This window comes from Arctopsyche grandis, chromosome 6 (genome assembly GCF_051622035.1).
Source record: "Arctopsyche grandis isolate Sample6627 chromosome 6, ASM5162203v2, whole genome shotgun sequence".
Lineage (NCBI taxonomy): Eukaryota > Metazoa > Arthropoda > Insecta > Trichoptera > Hydropsychidae > Arctopsyche > Arctopsyche grandis.
Window position 1 is genome coordinate 32776094 of NC_135360.1, and position 26266 is coordinate 32802359.

General features: G+C 35.4%; 1 protein-coding gene across 1 annotated transcript; it reads left to right on the forward strand.

The window, feature by feature from the left end:
• The first annotated feature begins 1169 nt into the window (after nucleotides 1-1169).
• Nucleotides 1170-25532, forward strand: LOC143913667 (uncharacterized). The gene is made up of 6 exons (XM_077433623.1): nucleotides 1170-1377; nucleotides 3419-3647; nucleotides 12306-12409; nucleotides 21544-21652; nucleotides 23784-23922; nucleotides 25382-25532. Exons 1-6 carry the CDS (start codon nucleotides 1177-1179, stop codon nucleotides 25530-25532), a joined length of 933 nt encoding a protein of 310 aa, XP_077289749.1. The 5' UTR covers nucleotides 1170-1176.
• Nucleotides 25533-26266: the final 734 nt, after the last annotated feature.

A 26266-nucleotide genomic window follows, 5' to 3' on the forward strand; every position in this document is an offset into this window, starting at 1 on the left:
GCACTGCATGGCTTCAGCACTGCACGACTCCGTTTAAAATATGTCATTTTATTACATTTCTATTCATATCTACCTACACGTCGCGGTCACGTCACGCTTACATCACTTTGGCCGAGTGCAAGGCAAAATCAGCTTACTTATACGTTACAGGCCATGACGATACGGCGCAATATTGCTTACGTCGTATTGTCGAGTACTTACAATATGAATGCATAATTCGTAGCTACGCGTCAGAATACAAGTCAGCAAAAATGTTTCGACGTTTATCGAACGAAAAATTATGTATAATCGCGCTGTTGTTGGAAGAAGAAGCTCAAGAAGGCAATACAAAATCACATAGGCGTTTTGATGTGCATCCCATGTTAAAAAATAGAAAAACCGAAGGAGAGTTTTGGACACTGTATAAGGAGCTTGTGGATGATGGACAAATTTTTTTTAAATATTTCCGTAAAAAATTTAAATGTTTTTTGATCTTTCGACTTAAGATCTTTTGATTTTCGATCTTTGCCTTCCGATATTTGCATTTTCCGGCGTTTCACATTCGGGCTCGTCACGGGGACCGATTTCACATATACCGAAGTGTTTTGGCCAAAAAAAGCCAAATATCCACATACTACATAAATTATCGTTCAATGATAATTTAAAATTAGACCCATTCAAACCACGTATTTTTTTTAATTATGATGTTGCAATTTTATTCCAGTCCCAAATTGTATGCATCTTGTTTATGGTGATTTTTAATTATTGATATACAAATGTAGTGTTGCCAGTGCTTCGTAGCGTCGGTTCAGTGCTGCGACAATTTAGGTTGGCACGCCTTTTTTCAGTGAAGTGACGCGCCGCGAACCGGAGAGCGTACAAAATGGCCCGCAACCAGAACTCCATCGAAAACTATTTTCAAAGCAGCCGTTCATGTAAAATATTCACACCTTCATTACAATTGCATTCGCACTGCAACATCCATACTTTGGCACTCTCGACACAATGCAAATATTTATGTTTTCAGCTACGTTTCGGCCGCAAATGACAGTAATTCCGGTAAATCCGCCAAGACGCGAACAGGACTCAATCTACGGGTATGAAATTTTCCTACATATTTTAGCGTCGATTTGATTCCACCGAAATAACGAACAATAGCTGTATAGCACAAATTTTATTCTCAGATTCGAAAACAACATGCCGATGGTGGTGCAGCCCGCTACTTCGTTCGCCGAGCTTCGATACTTTGGCGAAAATGGCGAAAATATGGAATGCAATCGAAACAGGAATGCGAACCGCAACGAATTCGGAAATATAGCCGACAACGATTTGTATCGCAACAATTCCAATAACAATATTGCCAAGTTTGGTAATGTGCCAAATTTTCACGGTGCAGTCGTTAGTATCGCATATTTAATTGTGTATAATAATATTACTATACAAATATAATATATGTATTATGTACTAAGCGGCTAGCCCGTCATTCGACGGGTGATGTACAACCATTTTGAAAATTGGTACTATTTTTATCCTTATTGCAAACAAGTTGGTGTTTATTGAACTCATAAATGAATTGTGTCTCATAAAGAATATCCTAGGAAATACTCCTACATTTTTAATTTAATTTAATTTTTAATCTTTGATACATATTTTCTACATACATAAATGTATAATAACACTGTTCGACACGAAAATGGTTCAGAGACGAGATATAACTTTTCTTATAGATCTAAGCCCAGTGAACACGAATCTGGTAATAAAAAATGTTGATTGGCTCGAGATTTGGAGATATGTGCATTTTTTAAATCACGCGATTTTTCTATATCTTGGTAACAGTTCGGTCGATGTCTCAAAATCTGTCAATTTTCTATTCAAAATGAATATTGGAATCCATAGTCGGGTATTTTATATTCCATTTGTAGTACTTTTCAGCTTTCAAATCTCTCTAAGTAGTCGTCCAGTTCAAATCAAAAGTCAAAAGTACGTATTTTCATTTGGGATTTTTTGCCACTGTTAATACTATGTTATATTGAGTATTTTCTATTGAAACATGTTTATTGGGATAGTGTTCTGGCCACTGTTTTCGTTTAAAAGGGTTAATTGGAAGTGTGCTGAATTTTAAATCGGTAAAATTTCGAGCTAAAAACTCGTACTAGTGGAGCACGTCTTTGTGTTGTGTGCGCTGTACGTATCCAAACAACCAGGATACCAAAATATGTCGTTTTATTTTGTATTTGAAGGGATTATTTTTTGTAATTTATTCGATAAACGACCTTCAAGATCTTTCTTTCTCAATTTAAGGTTTGTAAAAACACTAATAAGTACTTTAAGCTCAATTTTCGATGCTTTTTTGTGTTCAATGGCCAGCAATCCGAGAATATTTAGTCTAAATTGTTATGAAGTGTATATATGTATGTATTATATATTTGGGCCCCCTGTCAAACATCATGTTTTGCTTTGCTCACTTTTTTATGTGGTAGCTACGGCACTGATTCTAAAGGGACAAACGTATAAAACTAGCACAGCACAGACTGGCAACTGCATGTAAACAGCAGTACAAAAAATATTCTTTAGTACATTTATATGTTCCGTCGTATGTACGTCGCGTAGATGTAACAGCAGTAGCTGACACGATCTATCTATTCATATCATACAGCGGTACATGTTACCGAAACGTATCAAGCAAAACCGGCTTTCTTTTGCCATTGTGGAAATATTCACGCATGACGTGACGTCATAGTGGCGAGTGCACGCGTACTAACGAAAGTGCGCATACATATTGTCATATTGTGACAATATTGACTATACGACGTAAGCAATATTGCGCCGTATCGTCGCGCTTTGTTATTTATATGTAAGCTGATTTTGCTTTTCTTGTCTGAACGTACGCTGCTGTATAGTATACATAGAAGTAGTCTTTTCCATGCACTGTTGTGCCGGGCTGTAACTATTGGATAAAATAAATAGACCTTTACACTGTGAAGAGCCGTAGGGGTCGACCGGGTGTGTAGAGAAGGATAATGTCCTAGGTGATGAGATGATATATAAGGATTGTTCATGGGGCAAAATCTAATCGAAAATTAATTTAATTTCACAAAATATGTGTTTTTGAATAGTATTTTTCCGATAAGAGGTGTAATTTTCAGCCCCCTTCACAAGAAAAAATCCTTTTTGTTGTTTATGTATGTTTGCTTACATATACATATATTAAATGTATCTATTGATTATATATGTATGTATGTATCTTATTTCAAAGCTGTTTGCAGTAGGGAAAAAAATACTCAATTCTTATTGGTCAGATAAGATGTTTTGATCAATATGAATTCTGTCGAATGTAAACACTATTGAAATGAGTTATGTAGGCGTGTTGGAGTGACTGTCTAGAGCCAATATGACACAATATGAAAAATAAAATATGTATATTTACAAAATTTTTCAGAGGCCGCACTTAAACAGTTTCCATCCATATCGAACCAATCAGAAACCGGAAACACCGTTGATTTTCAAAGAGTTGTCGCCGTTCGGATTTGGAAATTCGCGCGAAAATACGCCGAGACAGATTTCAAACACTCCCAGCGGCGATTTAGCTTCTCCAAGCCGACAAATAAGATTCACGCCAAGTGGCCAAGAAAAACCCCCTTCGACTTTCATGGGAAATCAAAACAACCGTGAGCAAGTTTATCGTTGATTTTTTTACTCTTTGGTTGATTTTTATTTGTAGCTAGCTGAACCCAGCATGCGTTGCAATGCCACAATAACGCATGCAATTACCGTTCCCGTTTCCATTTGTCGGAAAAACGCAGGCGGCGAACGCATTTAAAATTATTCAATTGTTTTTTTTATTTTAATCTAGCAACGCAGGTGGTGAGGCGAACATATTTGAAATTATTGCGTTGCAATGCTACTCATTCCTGTTTTTTCATTCCCGTTCCCGTTTTTGGGCGATTTTTTTACAGAAACCATCGCGGGCATACACACAATAACTCATGTAAGTTTCATCGCAATCGGTTTAATGGTATAGGAACGCATATGTGACAGACAGATTTGATTTTTATATATTTTTAATTATGTACTTATAGTAATAAAGAAATAATGAAATAAATAATTAAAAAAAATGGTGGTGCTTGTTATAACTAGTCTTAGGCAGCTGATAGATGCTATTCGTACAAAGAATAGTTCACTATTGGCAATTTCTTAGAGAAACCATGCTTTTTTGATCTCTTGTCGATCTTTAGTTATAACCAGACATCAGCGCTCAGCGTGCAAAATGGGTTCACTATTGTCAATTTCTATTGTTTTTCAACCTTACTCACCTGTGTCCGAATTATCTCCAACGTACATACACACATGATTTTTTAAAATCGGGGTTTGAACTCGAGGCCTCTGAATATGTAGAAGCAGGGCCGAGGCCCCTTAAAATAAGAGCAGGGCCAACTGCTTTTAAAGGCCCGATCTGAAATGGTAAGCAATTTAAGCGAAGCCTGCAAATTCCCGTCTGCCTGGCGGTAACGAATTCGTCGACGAAATTCACCCGTTACGTTTAAATACTACTGTTTGCTCTTTTCGATAAAATTGATGAATCTTGCGGTTTTTGGTACAAAAGAGCTATTTGACAAGGTCCTAATAGTCGGTAGCAGCATACGCTGACCATTGAACTATACAAATGTACATATGTACGCTAAATTAAACAGTTATTATTAATGTTGATAAGTTGATATTTAAGCAGGTAGTTTTGGAAATTAATCGATATATGAACCACACCTGACACTATTGTCGCTAATGGTTTCAATTTGGATCATTGGCGGTTTCAATTTCTATCACCCTCTCACTTCACACCCCACACTACCCTCCTCATTTCATCCCCGTACGTTCGCCCGGCCGTCCACGTCCAAATAAGCATGTGTATGTATATGCCTTCGTGTATGTATATGTGTTCCTGTCAGTGTTCACGGCGCAATCTTCCGGTAATTATAATATAGGTATTTATTTTTTGTCTCAAGTCTCTATACTTGTCCATGAAAAACATACGTTTTTTGTGCGTACGTCTGATGTATAATTTCTAAAGAGACTTTGTATGTACACATGTAAGGTTTAAAGATTGGTTGGGAGCATCGAAAACAAATCAAAGTTTCTATGACGACGACATCGAAATCGTCGATTATTATTTTTTTTTGGATTCAAATAAATTTAATAAAAAAATAAAATGAATGTTTACTATTAGATTGTTTTGCCATGTTTAAGCTGTTTATGTATATTACAAATACCGAGCGAAGCCGGGTAAAACCCCTAGCGTTATGTAAGCGGATTATAACAATGACCGTAACATACGTACGAGTATATTTTTTTATTTTTTATTTTATTTTTACATATGTATATACCAGGAAGGCCTTACAGGTAAATCCCAATGCGCCTTCCTGGCCAATTACAAATACAAATACAGCATTTTTATTATAAGTCGTTGAATTGCGAGACACTGAAAAAACTCGCAAATTAACGAGACATCTATGAATTGTATATAAATTTTTATTGTACATCAATCAAATTTTTCAAATAGTGGTGACATAGTAGGTAGGAAGGATTTTTAGCCAATTTTTTTTCCGGGAACCGTTTCAACAATGAAATCAGAGAAAATTGGCAAACTCTGATAGGAAACGATCAACCTGGAGTCACAAATCCAGGTCTGACCAACAGCATACTCTGAAAAATTCATTTTCATTCAGGGATAGAACCCAGCACCTTCTTGACGGTAAGCAGAAGCTTAACGTCCGAGCTATGCTGCTGGCTAATTGTTTGTCTTCATTCACTATTGAGCAATGGTCGGTCTTGCTGTGCATATTACGTATCGAATGTACGACGTATCGGTTGAGGTGTTAACTTTAAATTCCTCACTTTTAAAAACCACCACGGTTAGGCTGACCGAACTAAATTATGCCATCATTTTAGTTTCGCCTCACACTTGGCTGATTTTCGCTTACTGAATAGATATTCTGCAGTGCAGTGCGGTGGCGCTATCTCCCTTCCGATGGCCTCTACTCGACAAGGGATAAAGGGGGTGGGGGTTGGGAGTTGGTGGAGAACACCACAAAGCCGTAACTAATGCATTTTGATACCGCCACGGCGATTGTTTGCTTTTAAAGCTCTCTCTATCTCTTTAGTGAAATTGAAAAGTTCACAGTTTTCCAGCAAGCGTTGATAATCATAAATGCTTGGAGGAGCGGAGAAAATTACTTCCTTTCGCGTATTTCCATTCGATTCTAAAAAAAAACCTGGAGTTTGAAAAGCCGCAGTGCTAACGAGCTTTTGGTTGTTCATGCAAATTGATCTACTCCAATATTCATTTATACTTGTCAGCAGTGGCTCCCAATATATTAGTTTTCAACTTCGTTATCAACTGTCTATTTACATACACAGTTGAAATATGATTTTACTTTTTATTTTTACGTAGATATATACTAGGAAGGTTTGACAGGAAGACCCCAATGCGCTTTCCTGGACAATTAATTACAAACAATGCAGCATTTTATTATTACATAAATCACTGTATTTCTAGAAGCTGAAGAATTTATTAAGGAATTAATCCATTGAGACATCTATGGATTTTAGATTTGTACATAATTTTTACAAATTGTACATACAATAAGTACAGAGGATTTGTGACAACAGGAAAGATGATTTTTTTGCCAATTTTGAGGAACCGTCTCAACAATGATCAGATGAAATTGGCAAACTCTGATGAGAAACGATCGATTTGGAGTCACTAATACCCCCAAATCTAACCAGCAGTATAGTGGATCGAACCCACTGATCACTTGGTGCTAAGCATACACGCTACCATTGAGGCATACTACTATTTTAATATAGAAATGTTGATATTCTACATTTTGAAAACTTACCACAAGAGAAATATTTTCTTTTTTGAGAATCTTTTGTGAAACTTTGGGATCAAATCGACTTAATATACATATGTACTTACATATATTACAAAAATCGTGAAGCTGATAATTTCGAGTTCATTATTCGATACCAGCAGCGTAGAATAGTGGTTAGCATATAAATCATTCAAATAGAGTGGTCATGGGTTCGAGGCCAGACCTTGATTTTTGACTCCAGGTCGATCATTTCTTATCAGAGTTTGCCAATTTTTCTGATTTTCACTGAAACGGTTCCTGCAAAATTGGCATCTCTTTTCCTATTTCTCTTGCAAATCTCAAGCTGTTCAGCGTAGGTTTGTATAATAAAATGCTGCAAAATTTAGCATATTTCTAAGCCCACTTTAAAGGTCAAAGAATTCGACCCTTAAAGCCCTCAACATGAGGCCACCACCCCCCAACGAATACATTCTAAGAGACCCTTTTGTCGGAGAACGAGACGGTTGTTCATGAATATCGCACAAGAACAACCGCACATCACTGTTCTAATAAAAAAACCACACTATATAACCAAGTACAAAATAAACAACAACGCATGAACACATAAAGCGCGCATGCATTAGGAAAGTTTAGTATGCTTTCGAGCTATGCATACTATGCTTTCGAGCAGAGTAATCACGGTTCGATTTCCACTAGTATTGCTGCTGGCCAGACCTTGATTTGTGACTACACGTTGATCGTTTCCTATCAGAGTTTGCCAATTTTTCTGATTTTCATTGAATTTTCGCGAATCTCGAGTTATTTAGCGTCTCCGAGGTTCACCGGTTTGTAAAAATATGCTGCAAAAGTTTCTGTGGATTATGATCGTATAAATTTGTATTACATAAATGCTTGTGTTGTATAAAATGCTTGTGTTGAATAAAATGCTTGCAATGCTATTTGTTTGACCATATGTATATGTTGTGTATAATGTAAAAATATATGTATAATAATTATGAATTTATATATAATTTGACGTTTATTGATCTACATATATAGTACACTCGCTGCATTGGAGCGATCTGTAAAACGAGTACATGATTGATTAAATAAAATAAAATAAATATTTGAAGCTGTCTCCGTGTGTATGTGTGAGTGTCTTGTGTCTCCGTGCATGCTACGTGTCTCTCATTAGTATGATCATTGAGATGCAAGGCTTGATCATCACGTGACTTAGTTTGTTCTATATGTACTTGATCCCCTCTAGGAATTGACTTAGGAAAAATTTACATGCTATCTCTCTTACTACCTCTAGACCGTGCAGACAGTAGAACATTCGTACTCGCGAAATGCTATTGGTCGAGAGGTGGCGAGGGAGATAGCATGTACGTTTTATTTAAGTGTCATCCTACACCAGATGGACAATCATTTAGACAAGTTGTATTTTGATATTTTTAATGATTTAATTAAGGATTTAGGGGCAAAGTGTGCCATAAGTGTAGCAATTTTCAAAACACTGTTTCACTGGCAGTATTGTGCCTAGTGGTTACATCCATCAAGGGACCGATAAATCTAAAAAACGGTAAATGCAGCAGCTGAAAGCATATTTCCGCAGGCTAAATTGTCCGTTCGCCGCTGAAAACTCAATTAAAGCACGGGCACAATAAAAGTCCAGCACGAAAATTGCGCTTGGATCGTTTTTAACAATGTTATCTGAAAAATTGACGATTCAAGCACATTCTGTGCATCAGGATTTTGTGTTTTTTTTAACGCAACTTTTCTCGGTACGAAGTTTGCACTTTCCCGAGACGGAAAGCGCTTTTAAAAGTTTTTCTTACAAGGATTGCTGTACGTGATAAATAGACCGTGAAAGTTTTTGTCGTTTGATATTATTAGCGGATGACTTAACCCTTTGCTGCTACGAGGTTTTTCAATGTCCAAGCGAAAAATGCTAACATTTGTAATTACTTTATAAAAAAATAAATATAATATATTTTTTTACATACTTACTTCGCCGAACGCGCGTATTTTTTTTAATACTTTATATACATTTTTAAGAAGCAGTTGTGGACTCGCGCTCTCTCTTTCTGTCTTGCTTTTACATGCGTGCTTGCGAAAGAGATACCTACATATATACACTAAATAAGTTTTGACGATTGTTTCCGACGCATTATTTTTTTCAATAATTTATTTTTAGACATCGATGTATTTGTCGTTGTTAAAACATGCGATACATTTGAAACAGGTAGCGGTCTTTCTCTCTTTCTTTCTTGGTTTTAATTGTGTACGTGTGAGCGAGACACACAAGGATGCGAAGTTTCTAATAATCAAATAATTTTTCAACATGTATCATAAACATTTTGTATGCATTTCAGTTGCATTTGATTGATTGCACGAATTCTCGTGACCTATATAATTGAAAGCGGATTTCTATTGTTTTTTGCCATTTATTTTAACTCTGCAAAATTTTATCGGACAGTGAAAGTGACAAAAGCGAAATAATAGCTCCTCGCCGAGGAACTCGACAAATCAGCAGCTCTACTGATACTGAAAATGAATTTATCGACAATAATCAATTCCCAAGTAATAACTCCTTATATGACTTTGACAACAAACCCGAAATTTACTTTGATGATGAACCCAAAATTGAAGAGCTTTTAAAAAATTGATAAATATTTATAAAGCTTGATTGAAAAATAAATATAAATACGTATATAAAAAAAAAATGTTTCGTGCCACTGATGCGCTGGCAAAGAAAGTATTGAAATACGACAATTAATGACGACAACAACGATCATCGTAGCAATCTTCGCCGATTTCAAAACAACGATTTATCGTTGTTGTAGCAGTCAAAGGGTTAAGCAAGCAGAGACTTTAATAAAATATGTTGGGTTTATTAACTTGTCTTTTTTTTAAGATTTTAAACAATACTAGTGAAGTTAATCAATTCCGCTCGTTATTAGATTTCATATATTTATGATGATTTTTTTTAATAGTTTCCAAATTAGGACACAAAGTGTGCACGGATACACAAAACGCGTGCCGTAAAACGTTTCAAGTTACCGGTCATTATTGTTTCCGTTTCACCCTGTGTATCTAAAGTTATTTTTTTCGATTTAAATCCGTTATATGCAGGTGTAAAAATCAGATTACTCTGAAATGTTTTTATGGATAAAGTGTTTCGTATAGATATGTATATCATATAATATTTATTCAACGCGAAGGATAATAGGACGCTGAAGGGGTTGCATCAAAAGTGAAGTATCTACCCCTCCCTGGTCTACTGCTACGGGTGGATCGGATGCTGCATTCAATACGGCAAGCGACGATTGAGTTATTTTAGAAAATCCAATATGCGAGAATATTGTCACGGCTACGACTCGAAATGTGATTTCACTGGCGATGCCTGACGGCTACGAGAGATGCCTTACCTTGCCTTGCCTTATCCATTCTTTGATTATATCTTATTATTCGACGCCTAGGCGCCTACCTCCATTCATGCACCAGCTCTTGAATAGGTACTCCACAGAAAAATTCATCTGAAAAAAAACTTTTATTTAGATATACATATATGTATTTATGTATGTGTTTTATCCGATTCGTGAAATTGTTCATTTAATGAAAATGTTAAAAAAATGCTTATTTCATGCACTAGGCATTTCATGTAATCGGCAAAAAAAATTGCGTGCCGCATTCGTAAATTAAGCATTTTTCGACATTTTCGTAGAATGAGAAATTTTATAAATTCATAGATATACAAATATATAAAATGTATGTGACGTAGAGAGAATCTTCGAAGGTGAAAATATTGTGTACTAGTGGTTTTACCTGGCTTCGCTCGGTATTTGTAATATAAACCGCTTAAACATGACTAATCTAATAGTAAGCATTTTATTAAATTTATTTGAATAGTTTTATTTTATATAAATTTATTTGAACACTCATTTGTTTTTTTTATTAAATTGACTGTCACGAACAAACAAACATATATACTAAGTCTCTTTCTTAATTATATGTATACCAGAATCCGGCGCCTGCGCCCCCGGCATATATGCAAAGTCTCTTTCGAAATTTTATATTAGATTGAAAAATAATTACGTAGTATCGAATCAAGAAATAGACTGTCCTAATTTAGCATTGTCACTTCCAGAGTGTGTTTTACAACACATAGGTGATTTTTTTTCATTATTTGAGCCGTTATATTTGTAAGTGGCGTAAGTCCACTTTTCTTCATTTCGATAAATACCTTGCAAAACATTTAATACAATTCTTTGTGTTTAATATTTAAAATACACTGGTAGCTTGTAATGAGTTTATTCTGCTTTGTCGAGATTCTGGACATATCGAATTATAAGTAAGTAGTGATAATAATTTATATCACTACTTATTTATAAGAATTATAAATAAGTAGTGATAATAATTTGTGAATTTCAAATATAGCGGCTATTTATGAACGAACTGCTTTTTATCGATAGTCAGTAAAAATTCAACAGAATTATTTTATTTTATTTTTTTTTAATTATTGAACTATTCATTTTTTATTATTTTAAGTTTGACAAAATTTTTATTTTTTTTTATGTTTATTTAGTGTTTTTACCGTTGATACATCAACGGATGGATTTGAAAAGGAATTGATAATTCTCTAAGAAATTTATAATTGAACTTGGTAAATTTCTTTGAAGTAGTTTATCTAATATTTATTTAAAACACAAACTCGATTTATGTTTGTATCAACGGACGTTGCATTACCAGGCGTTGCTCGGGTACGATTAATAGAATTGACGAAGTACAGCATTTTGTTTTCGGCAGATTAAATTGCGTACGCCCCCCCCTAACCCCACTTCGAATCACCCCCGCTACCCCCGCATCCTTCAGGATCACCCCCGTCCCATTATTATATACGATAGATATGCCATGTCCATGACGTTGAATTTAGTAAAAAAACAAATGAATATTCAAATAAATTTAATAAAATGTTTATTATTACATTGCCTATGTTTAAGTGGTTTATATTACAAATACCGAGCGAAGCTGGATAAAAACACTAATAAACACCCGAAATTTCCATTCATCGAGAGCTATACACGTGAACTACATACATATTATACTAACGAGAACTCGAGGGCCAGATATTCAGTATTCGCGATTTTCGAGGCAACGATTGTCGTGTGCGCGATCGCAATGTGTAAAATAGTCCGTTTACCATATAATATTTATTTATTGGTCCGGAGTATGAAAATTTGTACTAAAGCTGTACGCAAAAATACGCCTGGCCATGCGCACGCTTCGCGCCGCTACCAGAGCGCGCACCATGTAACGTGCCGTCTCGCTCTTTCTGCTGTTTTATTTTGCATAGCTCTACGATTTGCGACACGCACTTTAATTATAAGTATGAAATTATTAATATCGTATACGCGGACGGACGGATGGCTTAGCCTTTTATATGATATAAATATACAATATTCTAAATATTTTCAGAATCCAAGACTAATCAAGACGATGTTAACAATTCTGCAGTGGTCCAAAGTCGTCGTTCCGGGATTAGCAATGCAGGCAAAACTATGACTTTCGACAAGCAGAAGGTATACATAAATATTAACATAAACGTGAAATATATATTTAATGTGTATGTATGTGCGTTTGATATTATATGTAGGTATAATAACAGCTTAATTTTTTTTTATTGAAATGAAAGGAAAATTCTTTTTAATAGGCCAATTCTTAGGAATTGTTATTCGCTTTTCAAATACGCGAGAGATCACACCATAAAACGTTCAAGTGGGTAATTTGCCACCCCCTCCTATTCACCTTAAACTGCACGTTCCGCAATCTTTTTTATACTATGGGGAAAATTCGTCGACTTCTCGGTAATTTTCTTCGGAAAAGGAAAACGACCAATTCACGTCAACAAGTCGCTTAATATTTTCCAACAAATTGAAAGACTATTCTTTAAGTATCCTCATATACACGCACGCATATGTTCATAGCTTGAATTCAAAATTTCGATTCGATTATAATAACATGCTCACGAACTAATGCTCATATGTTGATATAAATGTGTCTCCATGAACAATTTGGTTTAATTGAATACACAGGTAATATTTTTTGCAATATAATTTGAAAATCATGAGATTTACTTTGATTTCAAATTACGTATCAATTCATTTCTAGAACCACCTGTTAAAATGTCAACGGGCAAAACAGTATATTGAAAATAAAATAATCTTTTATTTTTATTTTTTATACATACATGCAGGGCTTTTTTTCCATGTAACGCGGAGAAAAACGGCGTTTCGGCACCTTTTTTTCTCAGCATTTTTTATGTTTCAAACGAATATTCCATATATGTAATATAATCTTTTCCAATAAAAAACTTGACAAGAAGCGAGTTCCGACACCTTTTTTCAAAAAAAGCCCTGCATATATGAACGTCGATATACAATTTATAGAGCAATTTGACAGAGCATCATAGAGTCAACTTTGGATAAATTAGAAAAAAATTATTGTATTTTTGCAGCATTTTAAAAATCAACAAAATCGTGATGGTGAAAACATGAATTTTGCGAGAAAATGGATGAGGTTGCCAATTTGTAGGAAACGGTTGTCAATTGGTAAATTCTGATAGGAAACGGTTGACCTGGAATCATATATATCCAAAGCCTGGCCATCAGCAACGGGCCAGATACTGAACCCGTGACCACGCAGTTGATAGTATTACACGATAACCACTGATAAATGCTGCTGGTTTCATCTCTAAGGTTGCGTTATGTTTATGACCTATGGTATTTTCTCATATTAAACTGGTTTCTCGAGTGTGTGCAAATCTACGCATGATAGATGTATCAACTTTTTGTTGTAAATGTAGAAATATGTATTTTTACTAAAGCTTCAAAAATAATACTTTTCAGTCCGCACACCACTGGTGTGCGTACATATTTTTTAATATTGTTGAATAAAGGAAAAATATATATTTAATTTGCGAAATCGGTACCATTTTGAACGTTGTGTAAAGCTAGGGTTTCGTTTCCTTTTGTGGCAAGTAAGCGCGCTCGTACCTACTCTGGCGCTCAGCAAATTAATTCTATTAAGACATAATAGAGGAAGATTAAGATGGCGGTGCGCCGAGAAAAACGGTTGCGTTATTAATTGGCATCTACGAGCCGAATTACTCCTTTTGTATAATCATTTCCTGAAAAGCCCCGGCGACGATTAATTTAAATAAAAAGTGCCCACTTAAGGGAAAAAAAGAAGGCCAGATGCAATCAATTACGAGCTCCGAAAAGAAGATGAAAAACCATAAAAAACAAAATTGGAGCAGGAATGTGTTTTCGCTTGCAAAATATTACAGCCTCTTACGTGCATAGTATTATGTAATATATGTGTGGGAGAGAATCGTAATGAAATGCGCTAAGATGTATCTCGTTGGGTTTGAAATAAGGAGCAGTCGTCTCCCCTATCTACCCCATCTTTGCTCTCTCTCTCCCCCCTCCCCCCTCTTCCCCCGCCCCTCGTGCTCCGGTGTGAGATGAAAATTTAATTCAATTTTATAGAAACGACCTCCAATTTGCATGGAAGTTTGCAATATGAAGTGTTCGCTCGTGCCCTCCCCCCTCCGTGTGGGAAAACGTTTTACACCCCATACTAAACCTGGCTATAGGGAGCCAAGTGGTGCCGTTAAAATTTTGACAAACGCGTCGCTTTAATTTGAGACGATCGTAAAAGATGAAAAAATTGGGGAAAAATTGCCCCCCCCCCCCGCCCCCTCACGTCAAATCTCCAGAGAATAGTTGATGTTCCTTTTTTTGTCATTTGATTTGTACGTTCCAAATTCATGTTGTACATTGTACATATATCAGTCATGGAAGATTATGAGAATCATGTAACGGGTGTTTGACGAGGGTGGTGTCCTCTGAAATGTTGGTGACAGTAACGTCACAAATGATTAAATAGATTTTTTTTTATTTAATAGTTTGACGACCCCTGACCTAAGCATACATATAAGTCCACTTTTCTTCATTTCGAGAAATATTTCGCAAGACATTAAGTATAATGTTTTGCGTTTAACAATATTTAAAAATTCTGGTGGCCTGTAATACGTGTATTCTGGTTTTCATACGTAATACGTCATAAAAAGGTGAAATATATCTAGGGGGCTAGTTTTTCCAAGGATGCGATGGCATTGATTAGACGTCCTAGTGTATTTTTTGCAAGTGCAAAAATATCTAAAAAAAACACGTGTCGCGTACTACTCTATGAGTCTGCGTCCTATAGTCGAAACAATGTACATATGTAGCGTGAGACTTACGAGAATCGAGCATGCTGTTGCATTCGTGCAAAGCGTTGCAACATCGTAAGGACATAAAATAATTTCTTTATTTTTTTTTTAATTATTTATTATTTAACTATATAATATTGTTACGTACGCCGCGGATTGAGCGAATTGCACTTAGACCAACGGATATCTGTTATCGGTTAACTAAGTACATGCACTTACTTCCAAGGATTATATCTGGACTCTAAGTGCATTTAGGCTAAACAATGACCGTTATTAGTTATTTCTCAGAATCGGTACGGGGAGACCCAATGTCGTGGAAATACATATCCGAATACGTGACTATACAACAGGTAAACAGATTAGACGTCCTGAGAGATCTACCCTTTATAAGGCGGTACGTAGGCGATATCATGTCATTCTGGATGGAGCAGTGACAGTGCGTGTATCTCCTGAATCATCAATAAATGCTGTGAAACGACTGTTGGCCTTTTACTTGGATCCTCCACCCACCCCTACGCAACAATATTATTACAACATAATTCAATGCAAGGTCTTTAATAATATTATTGTAAGCTTTGCTGTCCATAGCATGACATTGACAAGTACTTTTATCGTCTAAAAAATATAAATGTCGATTAATTTAAAATATATACATATTCCATAAATAAATTAATAATATCAACAACTTAGGAATTTTATATTTAAATTTTATTAATGTAAATATTTCAAAATACGAAACACGAACTAAAAACTAACAAAAAATAAGTTAAATGCTACCTACCACCGGATACGCACGAACAATGTTGTATTTCTTGACCAAAATTCAATGCGAAACTGAAACGAAATGTAATTGGCCATCGCGGGTCGAGTGACTTTACATTTACATTTTTCACATTACATTTCTTAGTTACATTTTACGTAATTATCATGTTTGATCGGTTCGATTAAAAGCGTTTCGTTTCACACCTGGTCTAGAAATACTCATGTCGCCAAAAAAGTTGAAACTTCAAAATGAATACTTTTTTGTTTGTCCACTATGTAAATTTACAGTTTTCAATTTACAGCGTGGTGCTCTAACGCTGTAACGCTGAGCTATTCGGCTAGTAGATATAATACATATATAATCGAATCAGGAACAAGCATCGAAACAAAGCGTGGGTTAAAACGTACGTATTGGCGAAACACTCCAAAGTCCGAGTACGCACCATTTGTGGAACACGTATCGGTTTCGATACAACAAATGGTTGTCCGAGTCGTCCCTGTTTGTCGGAGAATTATATCGCAAAATTCGGTAATGACACAGAGAGGTAACAGTTGTGCGGCCACAGAGAACTTTGGCAGGATTTAATCAATCTCGTGCGACGTGCTTCGCCTACCTACACACGTATCTACCAGAACAGTGATTCCCAACCGAGAGTATTGGCAGGAGTTCACTCGACGAACTAGCCGAGCATTCGTCCGAATACTTCGGCGAATGTGCACCCAACACCTCATACGTACGCTCGGAGTGACATTACAGAATACTCACTGTGAGCAGACATACAAGAATAATACAAATACTTATTTATTTAATAGTTTTGGACCATTGTGGCATTACAGGAAGAACCTAATGTGCCCCAATGGCAGTAAAAACAAGTAAACTGTAAATAAAGAAAAAAAGCAAAAGCAGAAAACATGGTAAAATAAAATAATAAAAAAAAAGTAACAAAAGGAAAATAATACATCATTCAGAGAGAAAAAAAAATAACAAAAGTGTAAAAATTAAAAATAAAATCCATAAATCCCATTCTTTGTTTACACTGAACAAAATTAAAATAGTATATAAAAATATACAAAGGAGAAAGAAAAAGTAAAATAAAATAAAACAAAATATAAATAAAAATAAAATCACAGCGAGGCCCAAATGGAAGAGAGTAGATTAAGATTCCACTCATTCGTCACATTCAAATTAAGAAAGTAATGATGAGCGCAGGTTACTAGATAAATATGTTAAAATAATATCCGATAATCTACGCTCCCCAAGGTGGAAAATATCACATTCAGGGACAGCAGCAACGATTTCATTGAGAAGTCGAATAGCTCTTGGAATAGGAGCCATTCGAAAAAGAACTGTGCGAGCAGCAGGTACAACCATCAAATGATGATGTCTACCACGAACATAATTATTAGGGACATAAAGTCCCAACTGTTCCAGCAACAACGGGCATGACGTATTACCACGCAATAGCTGGAGAACGAAACGAATTAACGAGAAGTTTCTCCGAAGTTCAAGGGAATTATACCCAAGCATGCCCAAAAGGAAAGGAGTGGGGTAGAGATATGGGTAATACCCATATTCTTTCCTATATAGGAAACGAAGAAATGCTTTTTGCACTTTCTCAATCATCAGAGAGTAATTTGCTTCATGCGGATTCCACACAATCGCATTATACTCTAGCTTACTTCTCACAAGCGAATTGAAAAGCAAGCGAGAAGACAAAGGATTGGAGAATAATCTAGCATATCTCAAGACAAATCCAAGTCGACGAAAGGAAACGTCAGCGATTGTCTTGATGTGGTTGTGAACGGTGAATTGAGGATCAAAAGTGATACCCAAGTCGACCATTGATTCCACGCGCTTCAACAATACGGATGCAATGGAATATCCGTGAAAATAGAGCGAATTTGCACGTCCATAACTCATAATGGCACATTTACTAGTATTCAGTTCAAGCCATAAACTGGAACTGAACTCTAAAACAGCGTTAATATCAGCTTGAAGGAGAGAGGCTTGCCTCTCATCCTTAACAGCAAATAATAGTTTAACGGCGTCTGCAAACAAGAGACATGAAGCATTGCGTAGTACTTTAGGGAGGTTATATTACTATATACATATATAAGAAAAATAGCGAGATATCTATGTTATAGATAATAAATTTTTGAAATCATATTCAAATAGTGGTGACATAGTGGGTAGGTTGGCTTTTAGCCAGTTTGATGGGTTTTTGCCAACAATTAAATCAGATAAATTGGCATTAAACTCTGATAGTAAACGATCGACGTGGAATCACAAATATCCAAGTCTGAGCAGCAGCATTCAAAAGAGCGTTTGAAACCATAGATAGGGGAAGATTGCTAGATAAATTAAGTAAGTTAGGATTGGGTGGAAAAGTATTAAGTTGGTTTGAATGTTATCTGAATAATAGAAGACGGAATGTAAAAATCAATGAAAGAGTTTCAAAAAATTTAATTATTCTATATGGAGTTCCACAGGTTTCTAAATTAGGACTTATGTTGTTTATTTTATATACTAGTGATTTGGTTAAAGTATTTGAGGCATGTAAATTTGTTAATATGTTTGCGGATGATACGCTAGTTTATATTGTAGGTAGGAATTTCAGTATGTAAGTGATTGGTTATAAAAATTGGTGCTTTCTTGAAGGGTATTAATGGATACCTCTGTGGAAGATAATGTAATCATATAAGTTTAATAAATGCAATGTTTGGCATTATATAATATTATGTTATGGTTACTAATTATAGTTTTGTTAATTATGTTTCATAGTTATAATTTTAGTTGTTCCTTTTGTTATACATATAAGCGTTAGAAATTTGCTATAAATAAATAAATAAAATCACGGTCATCTCACGGGATCGAACCCGGCACCCTCTTGGTGCTTAGTATCAACGCCATCACCGAGCCATGCTCCTGGCTGAATTATGACAAGTTGTATGTACATATGTATAACTTGTATTACGAATATTACATTGCTATATTAGATTGCATTAGAATGTTTGAGTTGGTTATTCAGTTCGTGTTGAGTGCCATTCTTTACGATTCTAATTCTATATCCCGCGTTCCATCTGAATTGGATTGGAAACATATATCTATAACTGTCGGTAAATACCATCGAGGAGTACCACTGATGGAATGGGGAACTAGAGTGAAAAAGGTTGGGAGCCACCGTACTGGTACACACTTACAGGGAACACAGTTTACTCGCTATCCAGTTGTATCATTCCAGTCGGACTTCTATTCTATCATATACATATCTACCCTAGATTTTCATCAACAATTCACAACATTTTCGACGCGTATTTTACACGTGTATCCTTTGTCGACGATTCCTCCCTACCACTCCTACTTCCGGTTACCGCTTTCTTACTCTTTCTAAGCCCACCGATGAAAGGTATACCGTACGATCTAATTTCATCGGGTGTTTAATTAAATTTTTCATTGTTACGTATTTTTATTAGTCCTATCGTCATAATGTTGGAGTATCAATCATCATTTTGACAATTTGACGTAGAACTATTATACATACGCTGTAAGCGATAGTTAAGATGATACAAGAAGTGTTCACTTTAAAATCACTCTAAATATAATAGATAAAATCATAAAGTAAAGATTAGGTCATTGGTGCTCGTCAACCACTGTTTTACTATCGCTGATCAGCTGATCTCGCGTTCGCACCAAAAAGGCATCGACGTAGCAAGCTATGTACAACAGCCAATAAGGTGTCGCGATCCATTGACCAATGACCTCTCTGTGTTGAGAATACCCGCTGGGTATAGATATTAAGCGCTTTTGGTACGTGCTTCATTCAGAGTTGGCAGGGTGACGGATTAAAAACAATAAACAACCTCTACCGCTACTCTTTCACTCCGATCTCGAAAGTCCCTCTACAAGTCTACACGTCTACACTATAATAGTAATATCGTTGGAAGAACAAGAATGACGTTTTTTTTTATTAATAACTAGTGTTCTGCCCATTGATTTCAACGGGTGGTTTCGGAAAGGAATTGATACACGAATTAAATTAAAGTTATATGTTATACCTATATATAAATATTTAGTTAGGTAATTTATAGGCACGCAGGCGCACGTAATATTAATCGTAATAAAAAGTGCGCGAATTACGCGCTCACCAATACAACCCGTTCGAAATGATGAAAGAAGTGTGTGTGTGTGTGTGTGTGTATGTGTCATGGCTCGGCCCAACGTCGCACATGCCTGTCGTCAAATGACTCTCCACACCCCCTCTTCCTCCACTTGCCAGCTACCACGCTTCCCCGCGTCTCGAATACTTTTCTCTGATTGGGTGTGTGTCCACGCGTCTGCCACATACTCACCCACATAGTCACATATCCACACACAACACGTCCGTTTTTATTTATATTATGATAATTGGGTTGCTTGGTGACTAGGTAGTATTGTATGTTAGTTTTTTTATTTAGATTGAAATAAATTAATCGAATGTCAAAATCCAATGATATTCGCTAAATAGTGATACATGAAATAAATAAAAAAAATTGTAAAACAGCATTTTGAGAATTTTCATTTCCGCAAAAAGTCTTAAGCTTAAGTGTTTAAACAAAGTAAACGGAACTACGTCCGAAATTAAAAATAATCAACTTATATCTATATATCTACTACCATTATGTTTGTACAGCTTATATAAATTAATTTTTAACTTAGAACTACAAATTTCGTGACGGTGTGCTTAAAGCTGCTATGAATTTGTGATTATTGCACGTATATTCAATTAATTTCAAAAGTCAATGAAGTTGATCCACAATATCCTCAGCCACCCCCCCTCTCCTCCCTTCTAACGAAGTTTGAAAGGCTTTCTGTCGGAGAACGAGACAATTATTCAGCTGTCACAATTGATACTTAAATCCTTGAGTAGAGCAAATAACGAATATAACTAGTTAGTTGGTTAGGTGACTTACAGTAAATGTGTGAAAAATTATAAAGTAAAAACTTAGCAAGAGTTTCCATTAAAATGTGGATGTTTATTTTCAAATTTTATTTAAATCAACAAAGCTTTAGCTCCCTGGCTTAATTTGTCATTTGGCTGAATTGCGTAGTGAAAGTAAGAGTAATCGACATGAAAAGTAGTGGGTAGTAGATGAAGAGTCACAGTGGGTAGTAAGAGTAATCGACATTTGAAGTTAAACGTCAATTATAGTTCCACACAACCATGAGTTGACTGCCAAAACCAGTGCTACATTACTTTAGCTTCATGTATTTTCAAGAAACATATTGCGTTCCAGGTTTTTACGTTGCAAAAATGGTCTCCCTATTCGCCGACCCATCCCACCTTTCCTTCATCAGACGAACGTTTAACGCGATAAATTATATACTGTAGCATAGGTACGTTGCGGTCGCGCAAGGTTGAAATTTCTTGCACGGTGTGATTTTATTTTCGACAAGGAAAAGGTCGACGTATCATATACATATGTAGGTACATATGTAAAATATATTATATAATATAATATATCCAAGAGTATGAAGATACCTCCATTGTGAGAAATTATGCGGTCGTGTGAATATATTTATTTCGGTCGTGAAAATATCACATTTCGAGGGGATTTACTAAATTGAAGTTAAATCCCCAGGACCAGTTTAAATGTGGAATTGATTGATTTGTAGATAATGCGATTTGAATAAAATTTCAGAATATATTCGCGGCTGGGATGCGAGTCTTCACCGGTCCCGTCGACAAGGTCATCAAGTGGTACAAGATCCTGCAGGAGATCGCTGTCGATCATGTCTTCGAAGTTATCGGTGAGTGTGTGTATATGTTACAGTCGAAGTGTATCCTTCAGTTGTAATATATTTTGAGTAGTTGGAATATATTCGATCTAACTTGGTACCGACTACCGTTATATGTAGTTGAATTGTATTTTCAGTTTTGATATATTTTATCTAGTTGGAATATATTCTGTCTAACCCACGTAATTTGATTCATATGGTGATTTACATTTTAACTGGTCAAAATATATTACAACTGAAAATAATGTTTAACTATTTTAATTTTAATATTGTCATTTTGAATGTATTTTACTTTTATCTCATTTAATTTACAAATATGTGTAGATTGATAAAATGTGTATAAATCAAACCCCTTGGGTCTATCGGCTTTGCCGCCTCACCCAAGTATGTTAAATAAATAAATAAACTATAAGTTGGTACCACGTAAGATGGAGAGGTAAGGTTTTCGTGAAAACGTTATTCGACTAGAAAATTGAGTTGCTACATTTTTGTTTTAAACACATTCTTAGAGTTATCGTAATATGGTACACGAATGACCAAAAACAGTATTTACAGAATATATTACAACTGAAAATACACTTTGTAACATACATATTGTTCACATATTGGTATATATCGGTGAGTTTATAACCATAGGCCGGCGCGAGCCTGCGCACCATTGTTCATTTTTATGGTGAATCTTTTTTTTAGCTCTCTAGCTTTGTAGTTTGCCCTGTTTCCTGGAAAATAGCCCCAAAGCGCCCTCTTTCCTGCAAAAAGCACGCTCCACTACCGAAAACTATTTATAACTGACCACTGATCATAATAACAAACTATTCCTTTGTTAAAACTAGAGGTTGGATAGTCACAGTGCTATCCATTGTTCCATTGTTGCAAATCATTTGTAAAAAAGGTTCGGCAAACCTTTAACAATGCATTTACAACCTTTGAACAATACGCGGTCCCCTCAGGCTCCGGTGACTAGTTATAACTAGTCTTCGGCGTTGGCTGGAAGCTTGTCAAATAACAATAGACCGCTCCATTAGTTTAGATAGCAAAAGAGCAAAAAAATTCTTAATTTTTTGTACAAAAACCATCGTTTCAACGCCGATCTTTTGTTATAACCAGATTTAGGCTGCCAGGATGCTTTAACCAACACAAATGGTTCACTAACCTTTTTTTTGCTCTCTTGCTTTGTAGGACAAAAGCAATTGACAATAGTGAACCATTTTTTGGGGGTATTGCATCCTGACCGCTTAAGTCTGGTTATAATTGATCATTTTTTTTAATAACTAGTCTTCGGCTATTTATTAAGGAAATCCCAAAATACAAAACACTTTCAATAAAAAATGGTTTTCAACAAATAGTTAGCATTAACCATAATGCCTCAAAAGCGTATTGCCTTAATCAACCTCCGCCCTTTAGTTATAATTGTCCATTTAGTTTAAAAACTGATCAAAAGAATTTGACTTACTGTCCAACTAATTACAGGCTGAAATTTGTCGTAGTCAATTTGATTTGAAGTGTAAAACAGAATGTTCAAAACCTGAAACTGAAATTATTATGTGACCCAAATGTGATGTGAAACTCACTTTTGAACACACACGTGAGCAGGATATGAAAGAATTTATTCGATTTCAATGCGCCTATTGAATTCGACGAGTCAAAATCGGATTATTTAGACGTTTCAGTTCATGCGTTGAACTTCATTTCTTTTTGAATTTTGATTATTATATGTATTTTGAAGTGAAACTTTTATACGTACGGCTTGTAACGGAGTACGAAAATTACATCAAAAACCTTACCTGTTTCTTGTGGGTATATTTTTGCAAATAAGTATCGCTTTTTAGTATAGGATCTGGTTGTCAGGAGTCATAGGGTGTAGAGTAAAAAGATTCGAGACTGAGAGCGGTTTAAAATATTGCTTATTCAGCGGAGCGCCACAACGATCTAATCGTCCGCTAAGCGTCATATGTACAAATGAAAACTCAATCATTCCTTAACTCTTCCATACACACATTCTTCTATGTAGGCTAGGAAACTAAATCCCACATTGGAGTATAATTTTATATGGAACTGTCTTAGTTAAGAGGCTTACTACCAAGTCAACTGAAATTAGATATACTATGTATGTATGTAAAATTTGATTGATTTTTTCTTTCAGCCAGATGCGTCAGCGTGAAAACGGGCAACGGATGTGAGAAACATATTCTCGTAAGAGATACGAGCGGTCCCGTACTTCAAGTCGTATTTTACGAAATCGATTTTCTTCTGCCCGAGATAAAAGTTGGTTCAAGCCTGAGGTTCGTGACTCAATTTTTTATTCATTCACACACTTACATGTAATAAAAACGCATGTGAATACGCCTCTTTAAGTTAGTTTTAATTTATGATTTTGACCATGACCGAAATTGTCAGTGTATCGTGATGTATACTAGAGTTTTCAAACCGAGTACTCAAGTACTCGATACTCGGGTATATATATGTACTCGAACTTTTTTTTACCGAATCTTTCAGCCAATAAAATATAAAAATTTTGATGAAATATTTTCAAATTTTGAAATTATTTTACGAAACTGTGTAGATGCTAGTGCAGTCGATGTTTCGTTTATCTAGATTTCTTAAAATTGTCTTCGACTTAACTATCGCACTCGTGTTTGAGTTTGGGTTGGACTGATTGCGGCCTGGTTGCCTTGAAGGTTGGAAGCTGAAAAGAAATTATTTCACTCTTTTACATTTCAATATTTTTATCCGATATGGTTACTAAAATGAAGATGAGCCATTAACTATGTATGTTATTCTTAGCGAATAAGGGATAATTTCGTTTGTACTTTTCGATGCCGAATATGGGTCTACGTGACGAGACAGAATGATAAATTACAGAAAACACAAATATCGGAAGGCAAAGATCGAAAATCGAAAGATCTTAAGTCGAAAGATCAAAAAAAAACTTCATCTATTGTTACTACGTACATAGATAAAGTAAAAATGGTGCATGGTAAACGGTCCATACTCACGTACATACTCACTTAATTTGCGCGAGCAGGATACAACAGGAACTAGAGGAACATGCTTTTCCTCCCGTATTCTGCCCGCGCACATTAATACGGGAGGAAAAGCCTGTTCCTCTTGTTCCTGTTGTATCCTGCTCGCGCAAATTAAGTGAGTATGTATGTATGTACGTGAGTATGTACCGTTTACCATGCACCATTTTTTTTTATCTTTAAACTTAAGATCTTTCGATTTTCGATCTTTGCCTTCCGATATTTGCGTTTTCTGTAATTTAACATTCTGTCTCGTCACGGAGACCGGCCGAATATATGTATGTATGTATGTACGTTGAAGAAACCGTTTCGGTTTTATATAGGTATATAAGATAAGATTAAACTAGTGATATTTGAAATTTTGAGGTAAGTTACTTTCAAATGATTTGTTGATTTTAATTAAAAAAATTAAATGATAATTAAATTTAAATTGATTATTTGATTTTGATTAAAAAAAATTAAAAATTAAAATTAGTCGAATATGTCCGGATACTCTATTATTTTCAATTTTTACTACTTGATACTCGGATAGTTGGTGAAGTGGAGTACATATTTGGAACCTCTAATGTATACGATTTTAATAAGAGACTTGAAATTTGTGGAATTGATTGATGGTTTTTATTACTACGATTTTTCATTCGCTCGAATTTTGTCTTTACGCCATTTGAATATATTAATGTATATTGAATATATTAATGTATAATGATTTTCGCTTCAGAGTGATGGGAAAGATGATTGCGAAGAATCGTATGAAGGCTTTTAAGGTGAGGGAGGTTGTGGCTTTCGAAGAGGCAGCTCTTCCACGCCTGTGTGCCATCAGTCATCACATGGTGGCTAAATTGCATTCTTCATCCGCTTCTTCCGCTTAAGGACAACAAGAATTTTATTTTAAGACAATCGAAAAATGTTTTTATTTTAAGGAATATTGTCTGTGCGTATGTATAAATGATTTGGCGAATACAGCCAAAATTATAGCTTAAGAATATGTTAAAATTCAATACAAATATTGAAATATGTTGTTTTAATGTGGAATTAATGTCGTTATAATAAATATTTAATATTATGTTAAAATATAAAATAAATTTTATATTCGTTGAAGAAGTTTTTTTCTGAACTTATTATGTATGCAAATTTTGTGTAATCAATCAGCGATATTTTATTGCTGCAGCCCGCTGACATATTGTAACGATGAAACGATTATCGACGAAAATCAAACAGATTTTTATGCTATTGTAAGGTCAATTAAAACTAGCACGGCACGTACCGGCAACTGCACGTAACCAGCATTACGAAAAGTATTCATTGGTACATTTTATATGGACATATTCATGTCTGACGTGGCGTAGACGGAACAGCAGTAGCTGACAAAATCCATTCATACTATACAGCAGCACATGTCACTGTAACGAATGAAGCAAAACCGGTTTTCTTCCGCAACTGTCGAAATATTCACGCATGACTTGACGTCATAGCAGTGAGTGCATGCGTACTAACGAAAGTGCGCATGCGCATATGAATATTTTCGGAAACGACATATTATGACAATATTGACTCGAAGATACGACGCAAGAAATATTGCGCCGTATCGTCGCGTTTTACAATG

Coding starts and splice junctions, on each gene's coding strand:
- LOC143913667 (XM_077433623.1), top strand. CDS start 1,177: ATGCCGATGGTGGTGCAGCCCGCTACTTCGTTCGCCGAGCTTCGATAC. Junction 12,410..21,543: donor TGACTTTCGACAAGCAGAAG/GTATACATAAAT, acceptor ATAAAATTTCAG/AATATATTCGCGGCTGGGAT. Junction 23,923..25,381: donor AAAGTTGGTTCAAGCCTGAG/GTTCGTGACTCA, acceptor TTTTCGCTTCAG/AGTGATGGGAAAGATGATTG.